Source organism: Diceros bicornis, chromosome 7 (genome assembly GCF_020826845.1).
Source record: "Diceros bicornis minor isolate mBicDic1 chromosome 7, mDicBic1.mat.cur, whole genome shotgun sequence".
Lineage (NCBI taxonomy): Eukaryota > Metazoa > Chordata > Mammalia > Perissodactyla > Rhinocerotidae > Diceros > Diceros bicornis.
The window spans coordinates 58067971-58091572 of record NC_080746.1 but is presented as its reverse complement, the minus strand read 5'-3'; the positions used below and the strand labels follow the sequence as shown (position 1 = coordinate 58091572).

At 57.7% G+C, this 23602-nt stretch overlaps 2 protein-coding genes across 10 annotated transcripts in view; both read right to left on the bottom strand.

Annotated features, from left to right (window-relative positions):
- Positions 1-3040, bottom strand: part of PDE2A (phosphodiesterase 2A) — a 91841-nt gene extending 88801 nt beyond the window's left edge. Inside the window, exon 1 of the mRNA XM_058545675.1 lies at positions 2880-3040. Within this exon, the coding sequence (XP_058401658.1) occupies positions 2880-2950 (71 nt within the window). The 5' untranslated portion in view covers positions 2951-3040. The remainder of the gene's footprint in view (positions 1-2879) is intronic.
- A 10769-nt stretch (positions 3041-13809) lies between these two features.
- Positions 13810-23602, bottom strand: part of ARAP1 (ArfGAP with RhoGAP domain, ankyrin repeat and PH domain 1) — a 61168-nt gene continuing 51375 nt past the window's right edge. For 7 of the 9 annotated variants that reach the window (XM_058545665.1, XM_058545669.1, XM_058545667.1 and 4 more), the window contains 9 exons: positions 23229-23346; positions 21709-21822; positions 21348-21493; positions 20778-20810; positions 16987-17069; positions 16222-16272; positions 16068-16131; positions 14658-14807; positions 13810-14415 (listed from right to left, as the gene is read on the bottom strand). In XM_058545665.1, coding sequence (XP_058401648.1) covers positions 14398-14415; positions 14658-14807; positions 16068-16131; positions 16222-16272; positions 16987-17069; positions 20778-20810; positions 21348-21493; positions 21709-21822; positions 23229-23346 — 777 coding nt within the window. In that variant the 3' untranslated portion in view covers positions 13810-14397. The remainder of the gene's footprint in view (positions 14416-14657; positions 14808-16067; positions 16132-16221; positions 16273-16986; positions 17070-20777; positions 20811-21347; positions 21494-21708; positions 21823-23228; positions 23347-23602) is intronic. The other 2 variants (XM_058545670.1, XM_058545673.1) reach the window with 1 other exon arrangement.

Here is a 23602-nt window from a genome sequence, read left to right as displayed (position 1 = left end):
AAACTCTGTGAACCTTTGAACATGCCGCGCTTTTTCACATCTACCCACCTTTACACACTGCTCTCTCTGCTCTTCCCTGCCTGGGAAATTCCTATCCATCCTTCAAGACCCAGCTATAAGTCTTCCTCTGAAGCCCTGGTTAGGTGTGGGCTGCCACAGTCCCCAGGCTTCCCTTTGCACAGCACTGTTTCCACTACGGAGTTGTAAGTTTCCACTTCTGCCTCCCTCATCGGACTGGGCACTCCCGAGAGCAGGGTCTGGGTCAGTGTCCTCTCTGTGTCCCCAATGACCAGCCCAGTGGGCACCAAGCAGGCACTGGAGAATCCCTGTTAAGTAAATGAATGAATGAGTGAATGGATGAGTGCAGGAATGGAAGCACATGAGGGAGGCCCAAGCAGCAGAAGCTCGAGGAGTGCAGGCCTGACCCGACAGCAGCACGGCTGAGGGTGAGACTCCCAGCCCATTAAGACTGAAGGGGGTACTGCCGGGAGCTCTGCCTCCCCCACTTGGCTAGATCCCAGCCAAGCCATCAGTCATCCCCGGGGACAGGAGGCTAGAGTGGGAAGCAGGAAGAGTGGCAGGAGCTGGTCGGTGGGCAGGGGGAGTGGGGGGGGGGCGGGGGGTGGCAGGGAGCATAAAGGCAGTTAACCCTCACTGCGCCAACCCAGTTCAGGCAGAGAGGTCCGTGCAGGCCCTGAGCGGGGAGGAGACTGAGGCTCGGGACTGATGAAGAGCTTCAGCCCCAGTCCTGCAGCCAGAGGAGGGTGCCAAAGCCCCAGCCTCAGTTTCCCTGTCTGGGAAGAGATGGGTCCATGATCTCTGACCCTCTGCAGCCTGGCTGGAAAGCCCACAGGTGTCTCTCCACTACCTTACTCGCCTGAGCCTTCCAGGAGCTCTTCCTTCTCGACATTCTGAGGCCCTCAGGTCCTTCCACTGCACCCCCCACCCTAGTCCAAGCCCAAGCCACCTCGATGCTCCCTCCCCATCCTCTTTCCCAAGCCCTCCAACCTCTCCCTTCAGAATGCCCCTGATCTCGTCTGCCCCTTGGCCCACTGGGCCCCAGACCTCACTGATGTCCGCATTGGCCTGGCCTCCACGCCTCCATGCCCTCATCTCTTTCTTCCAGTTCAGCCTGGACAGTGCCACTGAGGCAACTTTCTAAAACCCATATCTGATTATGTCCCTCCACTGCATAAAACCTTCCTGGACTCCCCAGGCCCTCAGGACAAAGCCCAAGAGGCCCAGAATTCCAAGTCCTGCAGGATGTAGCTCCTGCCTACCCCTCCAGCCTCCTCACTGCTCCAGGCAGATGCCTGATTCCAACCCAGGGCCTCTGTTTATGCGGTACCCACCCCAATTCCCACCTGTTAGCTTGATCCTGGTCCTTACTGCTTAATTATTTTCAAGCTATTTTATATCTACGAAGCTTAGGAGGCCCCAGAGGGCAGAACCATTATTGCTTATTTCTTTTCTGCAACTCCCCACAGGGTGTAGAATGAATTGTCCTGGGCTCACAGAGGTGGTCACACACTCAGCCACCCCCGCCCTACCTCAGTGGGCCACAGTGTCCCAGCTGTGTCCTCAACACCAGGAGAAGGAAACAGCCACCCACACACACTCAGATGAACCCACACGTATAGACACACACACGCACACCAACCACACAAGCATCAATATGCACATTAGCACCATGATCACACACCCAAACCAGAACACTTATGCTAACACAGACATCCACATCCACATACACACCCACACACATACATACGGTGACACTAATATTTACAGACTAACAAATATACACACCAACGTGAATGCACATGGAATCAAACAACACGCTTAATACTGAGTTACTCTATTCTGCAGATACAGCACACGTATTAACATGCATGTCAATATATAAATTCAAACTAACACACACACATCCCAACCTGCACTCAGACATACGCAGATGAACCCTCGCAGTCACACCGGGATGCTCGCACATGCTGACAGACCGCTGCACGTCCAGCCACCAAGGACCCCAGAACTCTCTACACCCCACGTGTCCCCCCACACCCTACGCATACACATACCCTCACATATCCTGGCACAGACCTGCACCTCCGCTGACTCGGAGGCACACACGTCACTCGCCTGTCACCTTGGCAGCCCTCAGACGGTGGAGGGGCACGTCCACAGAACTCCCCGCCACCCGCACATGCATCCCCCTGCACGTGCGCGCACACGAGGCTGGAGCACAGGGGCCTCATTCCAACCAGCTCCATGGCTCTCTCTGGGACAGCTGCTTTGGGGCGAAGTTGCCTAAACTGGCAGCTCTGAATCCCAATCCCAATGCCATGGAGGGCAGTTTCCCAGACCCTCTTCTGCTTCACGGCCACTCTTCCTCATTCATATTCATGTTCTCTCTCTCTCTCTCTCTCTCTCTCTCTCTCACACACACACACACACACACACACACACACAAACACACGCCCCATGGTCGCGAGCATCATCCCTCTCCAGGGTCCTGAATCAGTCTAACAGCCTCCACCAGAGCTCGTTGGAACCGCCCCCCACCCCCCTCCCTCGACCTCCCCACCCCAGCCCCTGAAGGGATGATTCAGGTTCATCAACAACCCCTCCCCCAGCCACTAGCCTCTTCTATGGGACCCTGGCCCCATCACCCCCTAGGTTGATGCGAAGCACCCCCACCCTACACAGAGGGCCCCCAGGCTACACTCCAGGCAACCCAGCGCCCCAGGAGCAGGATCAATCCTCCCACGTGGCTCAGCTCCACGTCAACCCCAGCTCCTTGGAGGGACTCCAGTATCCTGTCCATGGCATCGCTCACCCAGTGCAGCCACTCACCCGGACCCCAGCCCCTCAATAGTACTCACGGCTCAGCCGGTCGCGCTGCCGGGTACTGCTGGCTCCTGCAGAGGATGGAGTGGCCACATGCCTGCCCCATCGCTCCTCATCGTCTGCCTCCCCAGCCAGACTAAGGTGGCACCTCGCCCTGTCCACCCTGCCTGCGGTTCCAGGAAGGGCACCTGGCCCAGCAGGCACGGGGACCAAGAGCAGCAGCCTGTCCCCGACTCAGCCTGGACTTAACACCCCAATCCAGCCCTGCTGCCCCAGCTGCTTCTGCCTGTCTCTCCCACCGCCACTGCCTCTGCCGCTAGGCTGGCTCTGGGAGGAGGTTGGAGCAGGTCTGATAATGCAGAAGGAGGAGGGAGGAGGGAGGAGGAACAGAGAGGCCCAGACAGAGAGGGAGAGAGGGAGGGAGGGGTAGAGAGAGACTGGCTGGGAGAGAGGAAAAGAAAGACTCACACACACGAGGAGGCACTGAGAGAGAAACAGACAGGAAGGCAGAGAGAAACATTTGAAGAAGGATAGGAGAGACAGGTGAGAGCCCCTCAGAGATCAAGATGGAAATACAGAAATCAGAGAGGCATAGGGAAAAACAGACACACACAGAGGAACAAAGAAAAGGAAAAAAAAAAAAAAAGCAGAGACAGAAATGGAGAGAGAAGCAGCCAATAGAGGAGCCCAGAGAGAGGTGTGAGGATGAGGGATTTGTAATGTTCATGGGCTAGGATGGGATGTGGGGATGACGGGTAGGTGGACGGGACCCAGACCTTCTGCTACGCCATCACAGAGGCCCTCAGGGTGAGGGGACACTCCTGTACCCTCCTCAGGTATGGAAAGGCCAGGCTCCAGGCAGAACCAGCTCCTCTGGGCTCCCTGACTGGGTTTGCATCATGTCCTAGGGCTCATCCCCAGCACGAAGATGGGTACACAGGAGGCTCAGGGGGCTTTTGCTGATTGTCTTTGGATGCAGAGCCTTGTCCAGAGTCCATCTCTTGGCTCTGCTTAGCTGGGACACTGTGGCAGTGGATGCTCGAGCATGGACTTCTACTAGGAGTTGTGGGCACACAGGCCACAGCATGCTCTACATGGCCTTCACTGTCAACAGGCTACAGGCATGGGGGATGGCCTGCAGCATCTCTGTCCTGTCCCCAGAGAGGACTCCTCAGAAGAAGCCTTAACCCGATGGGATGGGGGCATTTTAGGCAATGGGACAGGTAGGGAGTTGTCTCAGCAAAGCTGAGACTTGGATGAGCTACTGTGGGATGTAGGAGAAAAAGCTCCACACTTTGAGGTAGAAGATAGGGGTTTGAGTTCTGGCTCCACCACTAACATACTCATTCATTCATTCACAAACACCTACCACTGGCCAACCTCATCAGTTATGACTCAGACTGTTCCTTGCCTCGGAGAAGCACCCAGGCAAGGGTGGGGGGACTTGCAGTGTGACAGAGGGAAGCACAAGGTCTGTTGTGCCCAGAGGAGGCCCTTGACCCAGTCAGGGGGTGGTGAGCACTTCCAGAAGAGAGGATATCAGCTGGGTCTTTAAAGGCAAGGAGGGGATCCCAGGAGAAAAGGGTGTATTCCAGGCTAGAGGAGACACATGTAATCCTCACCAGTAACCCCACCTCTCTGAGCTGTGGGGGGAATAACTCCCACCACACACACCAGGTTCCAGGCAGAAAACCCATGAGACTGAGTGGAAACCTGACCCCTGCTGAGGGCATGGGGTGCACAGTGGTGGGTGTGAATTGGAATGACCGAGCTTGTGCAAGAGGCCTGTCCAGGCTGAGGGCTACAGAAAACAGTTGTCTCATGGCTTAGGAAGTGTCAGGAAAGAAAATGTGAGGGAGCCTTTCCTTCCCACTGTGGCCCCAGAAGGTAGAATTTTAGATCTCTGGAAGCTCTGGGCAAACTGTTTTCTCAGCCTGACCCATCCCTGGGACTGGCTGCTCCATGCCTGCCAGCTGGGGAGACATTCTACGAGCTCAGAAAGCCAAGGCCCTGGACCATGTCCAGTCTTGGCCTCTCACAGCTCCCCTTCACACCCTGAGGCCTGGCAGCAAAAAGCTGAGTCAGAGGAGTTCAAAGGAGGGCGCCTCCCGGGTGTGGGGGGAGCAGGTGCATTGAGGGCTCACCCAGCCCTCAGCCTCCTTTCTGCCCTCCCACTCTGGAAACCATGGTGGAGGCCTCGTCCTCGGAAATCTCCTGGGAATATACACATGGGAGTCAGGTGGGAGGGAGGGTCTCCTCCCCATCCCACCCCACACCAGACTCTATAGCTGCCCCAGAATTAAGGAGTCTACAGGAACAAGGTGCAAGATCCAGGATACTGGGTACTCCAGAACTTAAGAGTCAGGCGGTCGGAAGTTCAAATCCCAGTTCTGCCACGTGTCCTGGGTAAGTTTTTTAACCTCTCCGAACTTCCATTTGGTTTTCTTATCTGAAAGATGGGGTCATAAATTCCAAGCTCGAAGAGTTGTGAGGTTTGGGGAACATCTGTAAAGTTCCCAATAAACACCACGCTCCTCCCTTCCCCTTCCCTGAAGAGGTTGAATTGACGTGGCTGAGGGAGTAACAGCCCCAAATGTTGGGGTAGCGGGGCAGTCCTGTAGGGCAGTGCTGGGAGGGTGTAGGTCCAGAAAGAGAAGACGGTCCGAGACTGTCCGGGCCTGCTCTTCCCTCCTCCACCTGAACTGTCTTGCAAGACCAGCCGGCGCGGGAACCGAAGCCCCGCCCCGCCGTAGGCCCCGCCCCCGGGTCCCGGCCGCTCTCCAGGGTGCTGATCCGTGTGTACCGCGTCCACAGGCCCTGTCCCACCGTCCGCAGCCGGTCAGCAGACACTGGTTTTTGCCAGCTGGGATCTGGAGGGAGGTGGAATGCTCCTGGGAGGCAGGTGGCTGCCCAAAGCCACGGGAGGATGCAGCTTCTGGGATCCAGCCTCCGCCCTGCGTCCACCGCTTCGGCAGGACTGCAGGCCCCGTGGGCTCCAGCTACCTCCTCATCGCCCAAGGCGGCGGCTTCTTCTCAGCGCCCTCCCCCGCCGCCTCCTGCGAGGCTGTTTCCCTCCCACCTTCCAGACAGCCCTTCCTCTGCTTCGCTCACTGGTTCATCCTATCTTGCTTCCCTCAGTATGGGTGCTCCACACAGGAGCACCGCGCCTGTCTCTCCTCATTCTCCACCCCACTCCCATGGAGCATGGAGCCTTCTCCCAACAGAGCAACAACTCCGAGTGCCCCCTGAAGCCCAGCCCTCTCTCTGGAGCTCCAGATGCCTGGTCCAGGCCGCCTCCTGGACATCTCCTCTGGGAACATCCTATAGGCTCCTCACCCAAATATTCAACATCCATCACATCTTTTGTCTCTATCAAAGGCATCAGCAAACTTTTAATGCCCAGTCTGGAAACTTCAAAGTCGCTTTGCCTCTTCCCTCTCCTCCACTCCCTGTGTCAAATCTGTATTGATGGCCTGTCAATTCTCCCTCTGTAATTCTCTCACATCTGTCCACTCCCTCCATCCCCCAAGCCCCAGCTTCCTTCCCCCTCCCCTGGTCATTCTCCAGTCCCCTACCCCAGTTCAACCCCTCTATTCCACCTGCACCCTGCACCTAGTGCCGGCTTTCTAAGACATCTATCTGGCCATGTAACTCCTCCTCAAAACCCTTGCATGGCTCCCCCATGCCCTCAGGATAAAAGCCAAGCTCCTCAGCCTGGCATTTGAGGTGTCTCATGATCTGGCCCTGACTGACCTCTCCATCTTCTGCTCTAGATGGAGCAGGGTCTGGTCCCCAAGCACATGCCAGTCCTTTCCTCCTCCTTGACTTGGGTACAGTCTGGTTCCCCTCCCAGGTTGACGTCTCTCTCCTCTTTTCTCTGCCCATCCTAAATCCTGCCCCATCCTTCCTGGGCCAGTTCAGCACACACCCTGCCTCCACCCACAGCGGACCGAAGAGGCAGGAGAGGTGACTGGGTTCTGGGTTAAGCAGCCTTTGGCTGCCTCTCCCTTCCCTAACTTGCCAACCATCCCACCACCTCATCCCCCTACTCAGATTCATCTCATTTCTTCTACTGGATCATGTTTTCCTCAAGGTCAGGCCAAAGTCCTATTCACCTCAGCCCCAGTCCCCAGCCTCTGAGCAGTCCCACCAGGTACAAATGAGAATTTTTGTGTGTGTGTGAGGAAGATCAGCCCTGAGCTAACATCCGATGCCAATCCTCCTGCACCACCAGGCCAGCCCCACAAATGAGAAATGTTAATAGACAAAAGTAGGAAGGAAGGAGAGACAGGTGAGCGTGGAAATGAGACAATGCAGAGCTCAGTCCAGGATCACATCGAACCAAGTCCTCGAGAAGAGGCCGCAGATGCATGTGGGGACACTGCTGGTGGTGGGGAGGGCCTCACTGACCTGCTTGGTGAGGATCCCCCTCTCCCCCAGGAGCAGAATGAGGCTGTAGAGTGTGAAGTAGCCTCAACTCTCCGAGGGAAGGCTGGTAATTGGCGGAACATGGAGTTCACGGAGGGTTGGCCTGAAAACCCCTGGGTGAGTCCCTGTGGCTGGGGGCCAGGATGGGCCCACATCAGGTCTCGGCAACAGGAGCCCAGGGGGCGGGCAGTGGGGAGCTTGTGGAGCCGTCTCACAATGCTCCTCCGCCTCCTCCTCGGCCAGGAGGCTGCCGCCTGTGGCTGCAAGGCCAATGGCTAGAGGAGCACGATGTCCTTGGCAAGGGCCTGGCATAGTTCCCTGCGTCCCCACACCAAGCATGGACCCATCACACCATGGGTGACAAGGCCTTTGCCAACAAAGGAAGGAAAGGCCGCCACAGCCTCCAGAACAGCTCTAAGGTGGAGCAGCTTCTTCAACACCTCAGGAACAAGGTGGCTTTGGGACCCAGAACCAAGGGTTGGGGTGCTGTGGGCCTGCTTCAGGTTCCAGAATCAGTCAGAGCTGCCCTATGAGGGAAGGGGTGACCCTACGTGGGGACAGTGAACTCCCCATTGCTGCCAGGCAGGGGGATGAAGTGGTGGAACAGATGGCAAGTTCTGGGAAGGGAGAGGCACCCAGAGCTCAGCCCCTCAGCCCAGAATCCAGTGACCCTTCCTGCCGACACTGCCCCCTGGACGGGGTGGGGGCGCTGAACTGACCCAGGGAGGATGGCCAGATTTGGGGCGGGCAGAGAAAAGGAAGAGAAGAGGGAAGTCCACCAGACACTTGGAAGTGCCTTCTGCCTGAGGTCAAGGTCACCTCCAGGGATATGAATCAGGCAGCATAAGACGCAAGAGCCAGTGGAGTCCAATCCCTCTCTGGACAGAGGGGGAAACTGAGGTGAGAGAGCGCAGAGACCGGCCCAGGTCACACAGTGAGGAAAGGGCAGGGCCAGGCCTAGGACCAGGGACTCCTGACCACTGCCCCACCAGACTACCTCCTCCTCCTCTTAATTTTCCATCTCTCTCTTCCTCCAGCTGGGGCAGAGGCCCAGGAGAGAAGGCTGTGGATACAGCTTGGAAGGGTTCCCCAGGGAGGAGGAATTTGCAGGGATGAGTTAGGGCAGACGTGGCCCCTGCGGCTTCATGCTCTGGGGAAGGTTTTGCTCTCCCTGGGGCCCCGGCGCCAGCTCCCTCACCACCTCCACCCTCCATTCAGGCACACCAGGCTCCCCCCTGCAGGAGGCCCTGAGCCACCCACTCAGGCCTAATCTCCCTCCTCCCCCTTAACTCCCCGCACCTGATGGGGGGCAGGAGGGGGTGTGACTCAGTGGGATAAAGGCAGCTGCTATATTTGAATGATTACATAAGCCAGGAGGAAGGCAGCTGCAACGTGACTCCATCAAGGTCGAGAGACAAGTTGAGGCTGGGCCCCGAGGCAGGGTCTCTTCCCTCCATCCCGAGGCTCCAGCCTGGGCTCAGACATGACCCTAAAAGGACCCGGGGCTTGCGAGCTAGTTTCCGCATTGCTGGACTGCAAGGGAGGTCTTCCCTAGGGCTAACCACACTAGGAAGCTCTGTTCCCTCTCTATCTTCTTAGAAAAATAATCTCCTGGCTTCTAGAAACCCTAAGGCCAGACCTAGACTAAGCCCCAGATCTTTCCCATTAACTCTCACCAGAAGGAAAGAAAGAACTGACAACACAGTTTGTCACTAATTTAGAAAAGAGCGCCTGCTGGGGAGGGCACCGGGCATGAAGGCTTGGCTCGCCTGCACCGTCTGAGAAGGACCTGTGTCCCCACCCAGCTACATCACTTATTAGTCACCTGACATTAGCAAGTCCCTGCCTCAGTTTCTTCACCTATAAAATGGGAGCAAAAAGTATCTTCCTCACAGGTTTGTCATAGGATTAAATAACACATGCAAAGCTTCAACCCAGTAGGTGATGGGTGCTTCCTAATGGCTTCTCAGCATCATTACTACTGCCAACACTAAGGACTGGCTAGAGACCTCCCAGGTGGCTGGATCCCAGGTTGGATTGACCCCTTTCCCCAGTGACTGCTGACCTGGGTAGAAGGTGGGAGACAGAGGAGAGAACTGAGGTTGGAGTCAGGAGCTCAGCCAGGCTTGCTGTGTGCCCCTGGGAGGGCCCCTGCCCTCTCTGGCCCTCAGTCTATAAATGAGCCCTCAGAGTCCCAGCTCTGGAGCTTGTGTTTGCAAGAGGATTTTCCCCCCACTGCGATTAGTGACTTGTGGCACTGGAAGCTGTGGTGCAGAGAGAGTTGGTCAGGGTGGAGGTGCCTGGGGGTGGTATGAGCTGGAAGCGGGTGTGGCAGTGACTGCTGGGGACCAGCACAAGGCCCACCTCCTCAGCCTCTTGGCAGCTCCTCCTGGGGGCTATGGGGCCCCCCCCAGAGAAGGCAGGCTGTGCCCACCCAGGCTGTGTTGCCATGACGCTGGTCTCCATGGTGCCAGGCACACAGCCCTCCCCTCACCCAGGAGGAGGGACTGAACGTGACAGGGAGGCTCAGGCCCTCGGGCCCCCTTGGCCTGTCCCTCTGTCTCCGTCAGCCCCCGTGAACTCCCTGTCCTGAGCCCCTCAGGAGGGAAGGCAGGGAGGAAGGACAATTTCCCCCTCAGAGGGTCAAAAGAGTGACAAAGAGAGGACTCAGAGTGACTGAGGTGGAGGGAGAGAGATACAGGAGTGCAGGGAAGTGGCAGAGAAAGGAAAAGGGTTAGGAGAGCTGTGGAGACAGACGGGAGGGGAAGGCAGGAGGGGAAGGTGGGGCGGTGGGGAAGGAGAACACACTCCAGTCACAGAGGGGAAAGTGCCTTGCAGGCTGACAACTGGTGGGAGGCACCGTCCAGCCCATCTCTTTGGTCTCAGTGTGTTGAGGTGGGTGGTGGTGGGAGGACAGAGTGGAGGAGGAGGAGCAGGAGGAAGGGGGGCAATTTTCCTAGAGAGCTTTGTGTGTGGGGGCGTTCATACACGTGCCGTGCCTGTGTGTGTCTGCAAGTGCAGGCTGAGGTGTGCAGGCATCACGTGTGTGCAGGGCATGAGTGTATGCATGGCATGTGTGTGCCTGTGCCACTGTGTCTCCAGGGTGATAAATACAGCAGTCGGAGCTACAACCAGGGCAGAGAAAGTATGGAAATTTCCACAGGCTGAAAGTGGCATGGGAGAGGGGACACGCTAGGGCTGGATGAGCTTGGGCTTGACCGGGAAACCCTGTCCCTGACAGCACTTCCCTGGACCAGTCCCTCACTGGGTGCAAGTGACCTGGGCACACACACACATACCCTAAGTGCACACAGCACAGTCGGATGGAAGAGCAATCCAGAGGAGCTTCCTGAAGGAGGTGTCATATTGGAGGAGCGGTTGGGAGGTTCTTACCAACCAGCTGAACCTACGCCAGCTGTACTTATGCGTATATGACACAGACGGACCGCCCAGATTAGGGTCTGGGTCACTTAGGTCACAGAGCTGACTACAGGAATAGGAACTATTCCTTTTTCTGTTGGGGGAAGACTCAAGGAGCCCATGAGACTAGGATGTGGTCATATTTAAGAGGGGGACGTAGAGGCGAAGACCCCAACACGGGGCAGGGGGAGCAAGCCCTGCAGCACCTATGGGGCACCCAGCCCCAGCCACACCAAGTGCTCTCTGCAGGGTCACAGCAGCTGGCCTTCGGCTCATGCCATCCCTCTCCTGGGAGTCTCCCTCTCAAGCCACCTGCAGAAACACTGCTGTCCTTCTAGGCTCACCTCCTCCACGGAGCCTTTCCTGATCAATACTCCTCCTTCCCCCACCCCACTTGCTCAGCTGCTCCCACTCAGTGTTCGGTCAAGCTCTGTACACAGCAGGTATTGAAGAAACGGTTGCTGAATGAAAATATATTGGGCCTGGAGAGGACTCCAGATGCCATGACGTCTCCCCAGACCTATGTGGGAAGGGGATTACGGAGGGGGCAGTGCTAGGTACGCCACCCTTGTTAGCTCATTTAATCCTCCCATCAGTAGGTACTATCAATATCTCCAAAGTACAGATGAGAACACCCAGGATCAGAGACCTCAGGAACTCAGCCAGAGCTACACAGCTTGTGTAGGGAGATGGTAGCGTTGGCATCTGCCCAGCTGGCATCCAGACTCATGCTTTTCCAAAACAGCCAGCTCTGGGCAGGGGCCTTGGAAGCCACCAGAGCCAGGAAAGAAGGCCCAGCTCCAGGCCCCTCCAATTGGCTCAGGGGGAACGGAGGAGGCGGCAGGGCCCATTTTCCCTTCCCTCGCCCCATCGATTTCCTGTGGAGCCCAGGGGCCTCCTGAGGCCCAAAGGCCCTCCATGGCTGCTGAACGCCTTGCAGGGAGGGCAGGTTGAGCAGGAAGGAGGCGGAAGAGAGAGAGACTGACATCCCACTCCTCCTCCCAGCCCTCCCCCCACTCTCCCCCCTGAGGCTCCTCTCCATCCACAATACCCTCCCCCTCACACTACCCAGGCTCGGTCTTCTACAGCCTTCTCCCCCAGGGCTCCCTGTGGCCCCCTGCGATTAGGTTCGGACTTGGGTTGACCCTCAAAGCCCTGTACCCCTCCCCCAACTTCAACTCGCCCCCACCCCAACTTGCCCCCTTCCCCACCATGTGTACCTGGCATGGTTCCAGTCTCCAGGGCCAGCTCAGGGCACCTCCGCCTCTAGGAAGCCCCCTCGCTCTCCAAGAGCTGCTCCCCACCCCTCAGCAGGTCCAGCTCTGGGCTCCTCATCCATCCCCCCAAACCAACCTCACTCTGTGAACAAACCACCCCGGGGTCCCAAGAGGCCCCACTTCTAGGAATCCTTGTGACAAAGTCCAGCAGAGCCTCCTGCCTTAATCCACCTGACACTGCTGTCATTGCCATAATTCATTAAGGTTGTGCCCAAAGGCTCCTGTTGGGATGTCATCTCCGATCCCAAGGTAAAGCACTTTAAGCTATCATTAACTCCTGACAGCTGAGGTCCCCTTCCGCAGGGGACAAACAGGGCCACCCAAAAGAGAGCAGAGTTGGAATCAAGAGGGGAGGGGAGGAGGGAGACTCCCCAAAGTGAGGCAGCGGAAAGGGACTCAGGGCTGATTTAGGAGAGCTGTGTGATCCTGAGCAAGTCACCTCCCTTCTCTGGGCCTAGCTTTCTCCAGGAGGAGGCATAGGTGCTGACCCACTGTAAAGGGCTATTCCCTCTTTCTCCCGGCTCCTAGAGCCTGGTTGTCCCAAGTGCATTCCCGCACTGTGCTGCCTTCCAGAATATCACCAGCCTTGGGGTCAAAGGCAGGGTCAGGTCCCACCCTACACTCCAAAAGCAAGGCCTGAGGCAGGACGGCCACACTGGACCCTCCAGAACCTGTTCTGGGACCAGCAATGTTGAGCTATCTGTGGCTGCCCCCTGGTGGCCGAATTTAGTCACTGCAGCCCGTCCCTGAGCTGGGGCAATGACATTGGCAGCTTAGCAGGGAGGGACCTCGTCTCACCCACCCTCTCTCTGGGCCTCAGGGCTAGCTGGTCGGTCCAAGGTCAGGTCCAGGGAAGAACTCCAGCCCCTGAGAACTTGGACAAAGGTCTTGTCCTGGCTTCAGGTGGCATAGTCAGCCTCGCCTGGAGCAGCCCACCTAGGGCAAGATGAGTGGGCGACTAAGGAGCTTAGCCCCCTGTGAAACCGGCCAGGAAACTCATTCCAGTGTAGCATCTACCTCCACTTCCCGAGAGACAGGAACAAGGAACCTGGAATCCAGGTCCCCAAGACCCCACGGGCACCCAGGCCTCCCCACTGAGCCAGATCACATGAGTCAGAGGTCACATGACCCATCCTCCACCTCCTTTGCCCAGCCCCACTGGCTGAGGCTGAGGCGGAGGCTGGGAGGTCAGCCTGTCTGCCCGCTGGGCCCCTGGAGAGAGGCCAGTAATGAGGCTCTAGGCAGAGGTGGGAATGTGGTGTCTGGCACCTTCCCAAGGAGTCCCAAATCCTTCTCTGAACAGCTCATTATCTCCTCAGCTTGCCAGGGCCTTGCTTCTTGGAGATGGCCAGGCAGTGGCCAGCGAAGGCAGCTTCCCAGTTCAAGGCAGGGCCTGCCTCTGGAGGGGTGTGCCCAGGAGCCAAGGGTAACCTGAGGCCCTTCTTCCTAATTCAATAAAGCTCCTGTGACTTTGTGACCCTGTGTGTCCAGAGGCACTGCCCTGAGTCACTCATGTGCCACCCCCAGGCCCTGGCTCAGATTCTCAGTCTGCAGCAGGGAGAGGGGCTCAGTCCAGTGGGGGTCTGTCCTGGCCGGGATCAGGACCAGCATTCCCCACCCTGGCTGCACAGGAGCACAATGGAGATGGTGCAGAGCCAGGCTGAGGCTCTGCGGGGGGCTGGAGAGGGCGTCTGAACAGCTCAGGGCCTGGAGAGAGCAGAGCCCAGGTCCCCAGCTTCAGGGCACTAGGCACTCACCTCTGGGTCTCCTGACCTCCTGTCCCCTCCTACCCCGGGACACCCGAAACCCCTAACCAATCACAGGCCTCAGCACCACAGGATAAAATATACAGATATATTTATATTATCAAAAGGTCCCCAAAGTGGGGAAGGGGCACTGGGCAGCCTGGGCCCTCCCAGTCAGCCCAGACCAGAACGGGGGCTGAAGTCCCCAAAGTCCAGCTCTCGACCCTGTAGAAACTTACCCAAGAGCCCCCTCCCCACCCCAGCTGAGTGTTCCTTTACAGCATCCCTTTTTTGCTGTTCTGGAGTTTGTGGCAAGAGGGTGGGCTCCCTTCCAGCGGGGGCCCCAGGGCCTCAAGCCTCTGAAAAGATGGTGGTCCTCCAGAGTTCCTGACTGATGCCCATCTCTCCAACCCCTCAGACTCAGGGGGGGTGCCCCTTGGGGGGCACAGGCCAGACCAGGAGGACCGAGCGCCTGGATGGAACAGGTGAGGGGTTCCTCCTCAGGCAGACCCTGCTGCCCCCCTTGCCCCGACCAGGGAACCCCATGCTGCAGTCAGGACGTGAGGGTGCGGCTTCCTCATGCGCCCCCTGAGGGCTCACACCAGGCACGCAGGACATGAGGGTGTCTGAACAGGAAGGCTTCATGGCAGCAGAGTCCCAGAGCCAGGGGCTGGCTCCTGTGCTCAGACGTTTCGGAGGAGCTGTGGGAAGGCAGAGAAGCCCAGGTTCCATCAGCACTTTGTGAAGGCTCACAGGGGCCAGGGGCCAGAGAGGGGGCTCCTGCGAACTATGTGAACCAAAGGGGCCTGTGAGGATGCCTACCGAGAATGGAGGGACATGTGGCGGGGCACCCAGAGAGGAGAAGCAGAGAGGTGAGTCAGGTGGAAGGCAGGCTCCAGCCACGTCGCCAGCCCCCTGCCCATGGGGATGGAGAGCCACTCACAGAAAGGGGGTCCGAAGCAAAGGCGGCCACACTCCGGCGCATTTCGTTCTCATTGCCGCGCAGGGGAATCAGCGATACGCTGCCCAGCCGGACCTCAGGCACCGCGCGGGACACACGTGAGGGCTCTGAGGGCCACACCAGGCCATGGTGCTAGGGAGCAGGGGAGAGGAGGGGCACTGAGGCCTGGGTTCGGCTTCAGCTCGCTCAGACACTCAGCTCTGGGTCCACCCACCCTTCCCAGGAATGTCTCCCGCTACAGTCTGAGGTGACACCCTCAGCTTTGATCCCAGTCGATACGAAAAGCAGCTGCTGTTAGGAGAACATGACTGTATCCCTGGCAAGACCCAGCCAATTATGTTACTAAACAACTCTCATCTCTGGTCCACAAACAAACCGCTCCAGGAATGCAGCACCAAGAAAACAGTTCTAGAGAAACACATCTGCCTCCTTTCACCAGGAGCCAAGAAAACTATAGAATCTACCCTGTTTCCCTTTAGACCTTGACTACCAGGAAGCTCAGAGCTAAAACAACTCAGCCCAGTGCCCTGGTACAGTTTTGTCTCCCTTCTCCCTAAACAATTCTGAGCTCTCATTTAAGAACCTCTGTTCTAAGTCCAACCCCCGATCTTTGGCCCTGCTCTGGCTCCAAGTCCTCCCCAGCCTGTCCCGCCTGGCCCACTGCAGCAGCCACCTCACTGGCCCCCTCACCACCAGGCTCGGCCCTTCAGTCCACCTTCTCCTGCACGCCACACCCAGAACGAGCCCTCTGAGACTCAAACCTGCACACCACTCTTTCTTGCTTAAAATTCTCCCTTAAAACTGCCGACTAGGTCAAGTTCAGCTTCCTTGGCATGGCCTTCAAAGCTCTCAGAGATTTTGCTCTCAATTCCCTTCCTGTGCCAACTTCTGGCACTCCTGGCTTCTTCCTCCACACCCTATTGGACAGCCTGCAGTTTTCTTGTCGTGCCTTTGCATAAACTGTTCCCTCTGCCTAGAAGCCGTCACGGCCACCTGTCTTTCTGTTTGGTCCCCAAAGACAGCTCCCACGACACCCCCTCCCTGCTGCTGTCCCCACCCCACCCACCACCTCCACAAGGCAGGGTCCTTGGCTTCCCTCTGTCACCACAACACTGACCACACTGGACTGTAACAGGCCACCTGGGTCTGTTTTCCTCTCCACAGGGGAGTGCCCAAGGGCAGGGGTCTGCGTCCTCTGTCTCTAGTGTGCCTGGCTCGGGGCTGGACCAGAGTGGGCACTAGGAAGGCTTTACTGAGTAAATGAACAAATGAATGAATTAAAAGCAACTCAAAATCTTGAAGCAACTGGTGGCCTGAATAGAAAAGAAGCAACCATAGCCATTCTCCATGACAGAGCCTCCCCGGACCCCACCTCCGCCCTGCACCGGGTACCTGCACAAAGAGGAAGCTGGCGAACCACTCCCGGAGCTCCATCTGGGTCTCACAGCAGAGGTACCTGCAGGGGAGGGCACCGGCGTGGACAGTGAGGGGGACCCAATCAAGCGGGACATGCTACCATCTCTCCTCGGCCCGGGCCCTCACTCACCATTGCTGCTTCTCGTGTTTCTCTGTCTCGTGCACCACCGTGAAGCCCCAGCTGCAGAGGAGGAGTGGGTGGGGTCACGAGACAGCCCACAGAGGCCTCACAGCCTAGGTGCCCAGGACAGAGCCCAGAAGCCTGGGCCAGAGTTCAGGACCTCCTCACAGGCACAGCACATCCTGGCCGCTGCCTCTTCCTCTCACAGCTCCCACCAGCCTCCCAGGCCCTAGGCTCCGCCACCCCCCACCCCACCCCACCCCACCCCAGGCCAGCCCTAGTCCCCAAGCGACAAGCAGGCACAGCCAGGGGATGAGAGGAAAAAGTCAGGAAACCAAGTCTAGTGACTGCAATTAGTAACAATAATAGTGGCTATGCACCACTTTTCAACTTTCAAAACATAAAAGCGTCCTTTGAAACAGGCGTACCATTATTTTCCCCATTCTACAGATGTGAAGGGAGGCACAGAGAGGTCCCAGAGTGAGTCAGGGACAAGATTTCAATCCAGGCCAGTGGTTCTCAAACAGGAGCAGCATTGGAGTTCCCCAGGTAGCTGGTTAGGGCACAGACCACCGGCCCATCCCAGAATCCCTGATCCGGCAGGTCTGGGTGGCCCCCGAGAATCGGGGTTTCTAACGTGTTTCCAGGTGATGCTGATGCTGCTGGCGTGGGGACCACACCTTCAGAACCACTGTACCAACCCCTGTCAGGTTCACAGTCCTGGCTGTGCCTCCCCATCAGTTCTGAGCCCCCACAGGCCCCGGCCCCGCTCACCAGGTGGGCGGCCGGAGTTTCTTCTTCACTCCCAAGTAGACTTTGAGACTCCTGACAGGCCACTCTTTCTCAGGCCGGTGACTCTGGGCAGAGGGCAGACGGAGAGGGCACTCAGTCAGTCAGGGCGGGCTCTGCGGCGGCTCCCCAACTGAGCACCACCCTCCTCCCTCTCCCCAGCCCCCTTTGCATCCCAGCACGGGGAACCTCCTCCAGGAAGCCTTCCTGGCAAAGCCCTCCCTGCTCACAATCTCTCCCAACGAAGCCCCAGGCCTCTCTCCCTGCAGCAGCGTCAGACAGTCAACCCTCAGTCCCCGCGGCAGCCGTCGCAGTGGGGCATCCGGAGCAGACTCCCAGTCCCTCCCCGCTGCCCTGCAAACTGGAGAACTGACTTGTAGCCTCGGCTGAACAGAGGTCGGTGGAGGGAAAAGTTTGCACAACACTCTCTGACACCGAACTGATGAGCGAGTGTGAGCTGAGAGCCTCGGCTGCTGCTTGTGTCTGTCTGTTTCAGGTTGTTGATTCCTCACCCCTCCCTGTCCCACGGAGGCTCCAGGGTTGACCGTGTGAACAGAAGGCTTGCAGGTCAGCAGTTACTAGCTCTTTGATTCCATGAGGGGAAGGCTAATGACTCAAGCTGAAGCAGAATGGCTGTTTGGTAGACCAAAGGAAGAACTTCCCAGTGGTCTAGGTCAGGAAGCAAAAGACCAATGTACTGGGGAAGGGCACCAGGTCACTGACGTGCTCACCTCTGGCCCCCACCTCTGTATATGGGTCTGGGCTTGGAAGGAGCAGGCTGGCTCGGAGGCAGGGGGATGGGGGCAATGACCCCCGGAGAAGAGGCTGGGTGGAGGTCAAGGTAATGAGCCTTCCTCCTGCTCTGGGAGCCACTTGCTCAAGGCCCTGCCCCCACCAGGCACCCCTGACGCCAGCAGGGGCACCAGGGTGGACGGCAGGGACGGGGGACTCACTTACAACCAAAACTGGGGGTCAAAGACTGAGCCACCTCCACCCTGTTCCCCACCATTGCTCCCACCCACCCCCAGGCATGGCTCCTCAGCAGGAACAAAAAGAGGAGACTAGGGAATTGCCAGGGAAGTGGAGAGTTTCGGGAACCGGTGGACTTCCTTGCGAGGTCACAAAAGGATGGGCTGCCTAAGGATTGGTGGAGACTTTGATGCTGTCACAGGGTGTGTGGTTTCAGAGGGGCTTACTAGGGACCTTTCACCCTGCTTTCCCCCCAACCCCCCTAATGACCAAGGCCCTGACTGGGGAGCCCTATGTCTCCCACACATAGCACTTGACCTGACAAAGGTCATGTGCCCAAGAGAGCCTGGAACAGCCTGGGCTGCAGACTGGGATGATCAGGGTTGTAGGTAGAGAGGAAACAGGGCAGTGGGAAGGGAAATCAGGCTGCAGATATGGGAGAAACAAGGTGTGGGGAGAACGCAACAAGGAAGAAACCCACATGCAAGCAGGGAAGAAGCAAGGCTGAGAGCACTGAACAAATCAGACTGCGGGTTGGAAGAAACCAGGTAGTGTAAACGGAAAGACTGGGACAGAGGCTGTAAAAGAAATGAGGCTACGGACATGGACAATACTAGGCTCTGGGCAAGACAGAAGAAAGGATGTGGGGAAAACCGGGCTGCAGATATAGGAGGAATCAGGCTGAGGGAATGGAAAGCAGGCTGAGGGCTTGGAAGAAGTCAGGCTGCAGGTGCGAGGGGAAGAGAACTAGAAGTGAGGAGTAAATTGAATCAAGAGTGGAAGGAGCAGGAACGGGGGTGCGACAGGAATGACGGTTCCAGTCAGGGCGTGGAGAGACTGTGGGAATCGAACTCAAACCAGCTTGTGGCTCCCTGAGAATCTGGAAAAACAATCCTCAGGCCTCCGCTTCCCCAGGCTCCGGTGTGCGTGGCATACGCGTGGCACACGTATGCCATGAGCATGGCCAAGACAGGAAGGGTGAGGGGGCTATAGCGGGGAGAGGAGATGTCAGTCCACGTAATCTTCTTTGATCCCCAAAGACTTATTTCTAATCAAAGAGCTCACGTTTCCAGCATCTCTGAAGTATGACGTCAGTGGAGGAGAATGAAGTTCACTCCTTGACGCTCAAAGACCACTGCTGGAACCAAGATCTTTCTAGAATGTGCCTTTCCCAGGTGCCAATGGGTCTTTAACAATGGGAGACCCCCAGGACGAGGCTTGGGTGTTCACATATCCTGAACTGCCAGGGACTGTCCCAATTTCAAATCTTTTGTCCTGCTGCCTCATACACCAGCAAATACCAGGATTACCAGGGGAGCCAAAACACACCTTCCTGGGGCTCCGGTCAGGCCCCAGGTGCCGCTGCCCCTGGGAAGAGCACCACTCAGCCCTGCACTGGCCAGGCCCTCGCTGCTGAGTCCTTCATTCCTATACTTCAAGGGATAAAGAGCTGGAGCTCAGATGCTAACAAATCTGGATTTGAATCACAGTCTACCACCCAGAGACAGCCTCAAGCCAGTCACGCGAAGCCTGCTTTCTCACCTCTGAAATGGGGATGATGCCCTCCTCACAGGACAGTGGTGAGATTACATCCCAGTATGTGAAGGGCCGGGGCACCAAGCCTAGCTTGATAAACATTAGATCTTTTTTCCTTTTTCTAGCCGTCTTGCCTTCTTCCCTCCATGCCAAGGGATCGACAGCCACTTTTCCAAGTGCTCAGCCATCCTCCCTCCCCTCTGCCCACACTGATGGTCTTGCTCTGCTCTAAGGGGCTAAGCACCGCTAGACAGAGAGGGCCAGGGAAATAACATCCCAGAACCAGGGGGAACTGACTGGAGGGGTGGACAGGCCCAGGAGTAAGAAAGTGATCAGAGAAAGGCAAAGGAGAGAAGAGGAGGCATTTGCCACAAGGGTCAACAGGAGCCCAGGATGCATTAATAGAGGCATAATGTACACAGAGAAGGAGGTGAGGGTCCTGCTCTATCTGCTCTGCTCCCTCCATGGCAGCCAGGCCTGTCCAGATGTCCTTAGGAGACACAAGGGACAGGAAGGCCTGGAGACACTGGTGGGGCAGCTGTGGGAGCTCAGGTTGACCCCTGGGCTTGGAAACATGCTTCTGCTGCCTGTCTCTGCAGGGTATCTCTGCTTTGTGGCCTCTGAGGCACAGCTGGGACCCACAGGGACATACTGAGAGGCAGATTCTCAGCTAAACCCGAGCAAGGGCCTTCTCCCAGGCAGAAGTATCCCTCTACAGACAGGGCAGCCCCGAGGGAGGAGAGGAGCTTCTCTCTCCCAGGGGTTTGCAAACAAGGGCTGGCAACCAGCCAGGGAGGTGGAGAAGGAACTCTTATCACAGGTGGGGAATATGCCACAGGCCTCTGCAGTCCCACCTTGGCATTTTAGGATCAGGGCAGTAAGGACATTCTGATAGCCCTGCAACTGTCTCCATGGCTGGACAGGGAGTAGCTGTAGCTCTCAAGGGGGGATAGGAGATGGGGATCAGAGCTCTAATTCAAACCTAGGGGCCTCCATTACTGGTTCCACAGCCTTCACACTGAGCCCTGTGGAAAATTTGAGAGCATTACACTGATGGCGGACCCTACCTTAGGGAAATGACTCTGGGACAGGGTTGGGGATACAGGGCAGGAGTCTTGGCCCCACGACGGAGGCCAGTGCCGACTGGCAAGGGGGCAGGGAACCATGCCTGGAGATGGCCAGGAGCTCTGGCTGTGTCCTCCTGTTCCCCCTAGGCTCGCTTGGCCCCCAGGTGGTGTAAGGCAGCTGGCAGCTGGCCCACAGCTACTCACGGTCTCAGGGGCCCCGCTCCACGGCCTCTGGCTCTGTTTGATAGAGGATCAGGGTTACGGAAGAAGGAGGCCCAGGTCCAGAGCCAGGGCAGTGTGTGCAGTGGTGCGTGGTGGGATGTGGCATGTATGCACAAAAGACGGTGGGTGGGGGGGTGGTGCCAGGATGGAGTCTGGAGTCTGGTGTGGGAGGACACCTGGCATGAGGACAGAGTGGGCATGGAGTGGGCCGGGAAGAGGGACGACTTGTGAAGCGACAAGACATGCATGGGCCACAACTTGGGGCTGTCACCGGGTAGCCTGTTCTTGCGGGTGCCGCGACAAGGCCCAGGCCCAGGTGAGACAGCACGTGCCTGATGTGACGGCATCCAGGCACCAGGGCCTAGTGGGGCTCCAGAGCACAGCAGGAGGGTCTCTGAGAGTCCACAGCTCTCCTCCACTGCTGTGCTGTCCCAAGACCCTGTGATGGGGATGCACCCACTGGCAGACCCAGGGGGATGATTGTACATGGGTGTCTGAGCACACTCGGGTGCAGGTGCCCAGCCCAGGGCAGGACTCAGCAAGGCCACTTACCCGGACCTCCTTGTAGAGCCGCAGGCAGCTGCTGTTGAGGATGAAGTAGCGATCGTGGAAGCCAGCCGAGGGCAGGCCCAGGCCCAGGAGGCTGCGGTCCTCACGGAACTTCATCATGCCGTGCTTGGTGTCACCCACATGGCTGGCTACGGGAGGAGAGGAGTGGGTATGGGCTGCACCAACCCCCCGCCCAAGGACAGAGACACCTAGGGCAGGGTCCCAGGACAAAGGAAACTGCCCCAGCCTCCAAAGATGCCTGCCCGCCTGGCGCCCTCAGCCTGAGCAGCTCCTGCCTGGTACTACCAGGTCACCCCTGGCTCTGGATGGACGGACCCACCAGCCACCCAGGTACACCACCTACCCAGGTACAGCAGCATGGCCTCCATGGCCTGGTGCTTCTTCACCACCAGGTAGCTGTCCGTGCCCAGCCCGTGCAGGATGGGCAGCACCTTCTCCGCAAAGTGCAGCGGGCGCTCTGCGGAGAGGTCACACCCATTGTCACCAGGGCCATGTGGCCTGCCAGCACTGAGGGCTGGCACACGGACACACATCACCCACATGTCCACTGGCACCGTGCACTCTCACCGCCTCCCAGCGCCACAACACATCACCGTGACCAGCCCTCCCACACTCGAGCTTCAGGCTGGACACATCTGGCTGGGACCAACGCTGCTCCAACCCCACACGTCTAAAACCAAGCCAGCGATCCTCCCTGTGTCTCCCCACCAGGGCAAAGAGACCGCCCACCAGGCCACTCCAGCCAGAACCAAACCCTCCTCCCTCTCACCTCCCTCCACATGTCGAATCTCTCTGCTTCTGTCTGTCTCCATGGCCACCCCCCTGGCCACATTACCATCTTCTCCTCGGACTAACACTGTAGCCTTTGACGTGGCCTCCTGCATGTGCTCTCATTCCCCTCTCCCCCACCTCTCTCCACCCAGCGGCAAGCGGCAATCTTTTCAAAGTGCCAATCGCTGCCCATTCAGTGGCCTCGCATCATTGTCAGGCCCCATGTGGCCACCTCTGCCTCCATCTCCAGCCCCACTCCATGCCACAACCCCCTCACTGCCCTTACCTCAAGCTCCTTGGAAGGCAGTGTCCTGGCCACCACAGGGCCATTGCCCGTACTATTCCCACTCCTCTTCACCAAGTAACCCCTACTCTTCCTTCACCTCCTAGCTCAGGGACTCTGACTCTGTTATAAGCGCTGGTGGCCCCACGGCCCTTTCCTTCCCAGCAATGAACACAGCTGTAGTCATATGGTTTTGGTGTGATCACAGGATTAATATCTCTGTTCCATACCAGACTAACCCCCATAAGGGTAGGGACTGTGTGTCTGCTCCCCAGCCCAGAGCCTGGACTCAACAAATAACAGTAAAACATGAATAGATACCCTCTCACCCTCCACTGCCATCAAGACCACCATTCACCCTAAAATGCCTTTATCACCCCCCTTCACCACCACGGCCCCTTTACAACCACCCTTATCTACACCACCACCCCACCCCACTCCTCTCGCAGGTCATCACCACCCGCTACCCCCTTCACCACCAACACTGTCACCCGCAATCCCATTATCAAATTCAACATCACCCCTGCAAGCAACACCATTCTCAATGACCCCTGAGAAAGCATCGTCATAGCCGACACCATCCACCCCCTCACTGTCCCTCCCACCAGCCACATTACAGCCATCACCTTGATCCCCGCCAGCACACCACACCATCATCACTGAGATCACAGCATGACAGAAACTCTGTCACCCAAAATCCCCTCCACCACACTGTCACCCCACTGCGGGGCAGGGAGGACAGACTAGGGCTGCAGCACAGACAACAACAGGCTGCACCACACCCTGCCCCAGTCCCGGTGGTCACCCACCTGCCTCCTCCCTCTCGTTAACCTCGAAGCAGGTCCAATAGTCCTTCTCCCTGATGCCCACATTCCTGCGATCCAGGATCTCCAGGGTGAGCTCCTCAGCTGTCATGGATGCTGGGATCTGTGGTGACCGTGGAGGACGAGATCAGCTTATCCCGTCCCCCACCCCTGCTCTGCCACAACCTTGCTGTGTGATCCCAGGGCCAAGCCCACCCCTCTCAGGGTCCTCTAGAGTCCTGGGATGCAAGGGGGTGTCTCAGAGTGGTGGGGTGTCTCTGATGAGCTGGGTGGGAAGGAAGGGAAGAGACAGGCCCAGCACCAGCCAGACACAGGTCTCAAATTGGGGGTCCCTTTGGGATGGAAGCCCTGCTCCCCCA